Source organism: Centruroides vittatus, unplaced genomic scaffold (assembly GCF_030686945.1).
Source record: "Centruroides vittatus isolate TY-2023 unplaced genomic scaffold, ASM3068694v2 contig_874, whole genome shotgun sequence".
Taxonomy (NCBI): Eukaryota; Metazoa; Arthropoda; class Arachnida; order Scorpiones; family Buthidae; genus Centruroides; species Centruroides vittatus.
The window spans coordinates 576332-581253 of NW_027122566.1; the positions used below are offsets into that span (position 1 = coordinate 576332).

Below are 4922 nucleotides of genomic sequence, written 5' to 3' on the forward strand. Positions count from 1 at the left end.
AATAAATCGTTTAATGTAGGAGCTTTAATTAATTGTGATTACACGAAAGTTAGCGCAGTTATAATTAGGTCATATGATAATTGAATTTGTGCCACTATCACATTAACTTTCAATATTCATTAATTAAATTAATATTTAAAAATTCGGATATTATTCTGTAGTTTTTAATCTTAAAAAGTCAAAAAGACAATTGTTGTGTAATTTAATTTTAAAAATTGTCCTGTTCAGGGACATAATATGCAAAGCGCACGAATATACAGTTCTACGAATAGATATTTTTTTATAGAAATAGATTTTAACTTATTTATTGATGTATTGGCCCTGAAAATGTTTTATCAGATTTTAATTAATTTTTTAAATTATACTTCTCATTTAAATTCAATTCATTTTTAATATATACATATACACAATTTGATGTATAATTTATAGAATGGATGAAGCTTTGTTTGCAGCTAAATAATACATACATACATACATACATACATGGTGTTACAAATGCTAATTTTAAAAATGATTTATAAATAAATTTATTCGAGTATTTCCCTCATAAATCCTGTTTTATAACAAGATTTATAAAGGGAATCATGTAAACGAGGGGAAAAATAGTAAAATTAATAATAAAGACAATGCTATTTAATGCATAAATTATTATTTTCATCCTTTCTACTGATGAATAAATGAATAATATGAAAAAAATAGAAATTTTAATCATTTTATTCATTTTTAGCTATTATCTGAAAGGAATAATATCAAAAATAAATATAAAACTTTTATGTTTACTAATATTTACTATTCATTAAGTAGATAATACTTTAAATTTCAGAAAAATAAATTAATTAAGTCAATTCTTTCACAGCACGTTGTGTAAAAAGTAATGCACTCTTCAAAGGTAAAATATAAGGTGATATATACTATTTTATGACACTTATCAGCTATAAAAATACGTAAAAATCACAAAAAAAAATAATGTAAATGAAGACAGCTGACGGTAATAAGTTAAAAGAATCAATTGTTCTGCAATAACAGGATAATCTCACAAAGAAAATGATCAAAAATAAGTATTAAAACTTTACATTCAATAATTTCAGCTATTAATTGGAAAGAAAAAAAATAACTCAGATGTTCAGAAAAATAAAATAAATTATGTCATCTGGTGATAATAAATTGAAAATATCGAATTACTTGATCCTTTCAATGCATTCTTCTACAAAAATATGCACAAGTGATTCTCTGTTAAGCAGAAAGTATTGATAAGTCCATACCTTAGTTTCTTGCTTTTATTATTATTATTATTATCATTATTATTATTTAAATAATAAGTTAAATCTGAGAAATAATAAAGTGTTTGTTTGAATAAAAAATTGAATATTTTGTACAGTACATAATAATAACTGTTCTTCGTACTTTCTATTGTATTAAAGTTTCAGCAGGAAACTTGTTATTCCTATAATAATATTAATCTCCGCAGGTAGCAAAAATATATTTTATGGGCATGTTTAAAAGGTTATTTTTGCCTCACGGTATTTTCACTTTTGAAACGAATCAAAGCAAACATCATGTTCACTTTGACCTTGAAATATCTTGCGTCATTGTTGACATTGTACGATTAATAATCATAATTTTTTTTTTCAATTTGGTTTAAAAATTAAAGTGTATTTTTAACATTTAAATATATATATATATATATATATATATATATAAAGAAGCCAATTTCGATTACTAATATACGTCATAATAACGGTTTTCAAATTAAAAAAATAAAACAAAATAAAATAAATTTGAATTTAATATTACTTCGTAGAAGTAATAAATTAATTTAAATTTCGGTAATAAATTTTGATTAGAAGAGACGTAAAATTTTAATAAAATGTCCTGTTAGATAAGTTGAATGATTGACGTCATTTTGATTGACAGATAAGTGGACTGACGGTTTTCATCCGTTGCTAAGCGACGGCAAACGATTACGTCGATGCAGATTCTAAGATAGGCGAATCACGTGTTTACAATGCATCGATTGTGACGAAAACTTTCTGCTGAATCACAATCGATGACGAAGGGCGGTCAACGTCCTAATCACTCAACGTCTTCGTGTTATTGGATAGACAAACACGTGCGTCACACAACTTTTACATCTATGTTGTTTACTTAAAACCGAAAGATACCATACCGATACCGATTAAAAATTATTAAAAAAAAAAGAAATAAATTAGACAAAAAAAATTTATTGACAACAAATAATAGTTTTATTTTTTTTCACGCAACAATTTAGAATAAATGCTAAATATTCCAGGTTAAGTATTGACATAAAAAAAAAGACATTCTTTCGTCCGATATCAGACGGACTCCGATAACATCTTGAATAAAAAAACAAAACACAACAAATTTTCTGTCGATAAACTAGATAAGACGAGAAATGTAACACATCTTATTATTGGATCATTCGAATTACGCGTTTCGTACAAAATAGTCAATATATATATAATTTTTTTCCCTTCCATGAAAATCACAGGAAAATATTCCAAAACAAAAAATATATGTATTTTTCGGTTTGGATGGATTAGTAATTTTGGTCCCTCATTTTTCTTGTAATAAAAAATAGCATCGTCGGCGTGAGATTCGGCGTAGTTCTCCTGAAGACCGAAAGAGTTCGCACACGTCGAGACGACGACACATTGAGCAAATTTGTTTACAGTCCGTTATAGAGATTGTGATTCTTCGCTAACTCCGACTCGATATTTTCGGGCGAAACACCGAGATTTGACAAAATACCTTTCATGGTGTGAAGCTCTTTGTTTAAATATTCCACCCTCTTCCTCAAACCGTCGTTTTCTCTGGTTAGCTGCGATACTTTTCTCTCCGTGTCGAGCGATCGCATTTTTGCTTTTTCCCTAGATTTTCTGACGGCAATGTTGTTTCTTTCTCTTCTGCGCCGATATTCGTCGGAATTTTTGTCGACCGACTTCTTACACTTGTTCATTTTATGGAGGTTATTAGTTTTCATGGAATTCGGTTGAAGTCCGGCACCCATTGGTCTTCCAGCTTCGTTGATGTAATTTCCCAAAACTTGGACATTATTCGTGGGCGGATTCTGATAACCGTAGATGTTGTTCGGGTATCCCTTCTGACAGCTATTGAGATGGACGTGATCTACCGGCTCCTGTTTGATGGAGTAACCCGCCTCGGCACCGTACCTGTCGCTACCAAGGCTTCCTTGCTGTGGCATAGGAAAGTTATCGTAATCCGTATTGGGACTCAGGTGATGGTTCTGGTCGATCGGACGTTTCCCGTCGACCAGTACATCCGAAAAAAAACCCGCTTCTTGCAACCGAGCTACTTGACTAGCGTCGGCGATAAAGTTTTGTAAGTCCAGCGAAATCTCCGACGAATTCAGATCAGCTACGTCTGCACCACTTCCGTCGTTTAAATAATCAAATTTCTTATATTTGGCTTTGAGTTCTTGAACACCTGAATAAATTCCTTCATACATTGGTGGAGAATCCATGGTACTGTACGAATGACATGGTGATAAATTCTTGTTTTCGCAGTCAAACCAGTGCTGTAATGTAGCCGTCATGTAGAACGGGCCGCACGCCCACCACTGGATTCGATCTTGAACACGCACTCACACAGTATCCGAGCGACCGAATATTAACACTTTCAACTTGCACTCTGCTGTGACCAACTAGGCGTCTTGTCACACTTGATATGTTTACATCAGAGCCGGTTTACACGCCGTAACTATCCGCTCCTAAATATAATCCCGGCTTCTGTAAAAGGTAGACAACGTCCAATGACTAAACGTCCAACCGGCCAATTGAGGGGGTTCTCTCCCGAATACGAAAATCTTTCTAATTTATCTTTTCTTATTGGTCGAAATTCCAGATAAACTTCTCTCTTATCAATCCGCGTGACATCACTTCCACGGAAATGAGGTCTTGTTTGCGTCATAGATCGTCTGCATCTAGTTAGCTTGCAGACGGAAAGTTGTAAACACTTTTCCTCTCGAAAACAACTCGTTTGTTGGAGAAAAAGAGACAGAAGCGAGTGTTTGGAAAACAAGTCTTAGAAGTGGTGACAAAATGTATAGGCTCATAACCTTAGAAGGTCAACTAGACCTCAAAACTAAAGATTTCTATTGGCACAGCTATTTTGCTTATTCGCAGGTGCGTGGGTTAAAGAAAAATTATTAACTGTATAAAAATTTCCCGCCCAAAACGGCAAAACTAAATAAAAAACAAACGAATCGTAAGACTTTTTACAAACTCAAAAAAAAAAAAAGTATAAGTAGGCCTTCGTATCTCGTAGGTTAATATCAGTGGAAAGCCATTAATGTAATGAAAATAATAATGTATATATAATTCAAATTAAAATATTAACACACATTTATAAGTAATAACAATAAATAAAAAATCAATGTTTACATCAGGGTAGAACCGCTATATATCCCCTTATGATCCTAACTTAGGGCCTCTATACATGTACATTAATATTTTGCCTTGTAAGCTATATGAAAAATACCATTTAAAGAATATTGCCATTTAATAGTAATAATAAAAATATTTTAAAATATATTTATAAATTTAATAAGCCTTTCTACAATTCTTTTGCGCTTTTTTTATGTAGTTTCAATGAGATATTACTTGTAAGCATATAAGGGATCTTCATAGTGCAATGTGTAAGGTATTTCATGTTTAATGCTATAAAAAGCGATATTTTTTTTAATGAGAAGTCATTATAAATGCTCGCTTACACGTTTTATAATATGCAAATTATACATTGATAGTAATTTTCTATATTTTTAGTGGTAAAATACTAGAAGATCGTCCAAGGACGGATTAGTACAAATACTCATCCAAACGTGTCCTTGCTATCGACCTCAATGATATAAAAAACAAAAAAAAATGGCTCGTGCACATCCTACA

At 31.4% G+C, this 4922-nt stretch overlaps 1 protein-coding gene across 1 annotated transcript; it reads right to left on the bottom strand.

Annotated features, from left to right (window-relative positions):
• Positions 1-2220: 2220 nt before the first annotated feature.
• LOC136982879 (CCAAT/enhancer-binding protein epsilon-like) lies at positions 2221-3811 on the bottom strand. Its single transcript, XM_067279429.1, has one exon. It carries the CDS (start codon positions 3572-3574, stop codon positions 2687-2689), a length of 888 nt encoding a protein of 295 aa, XP_067135530.1. The 5' UTR covers positions 3575-3811; the 3' UTR covers positions 2221-2686.
• Positions 3812-4922: the final 1111 nt, after the last annotated feature.

Coding starts and splice junctions, on each gene's coding strand:
- LOC136982879 (XM_067279429.1), bottom strand. CDS start 3,574: ATGACGGCTACATTACAGCACTGGTTTGACTGCGAAAACAAGAATTTA.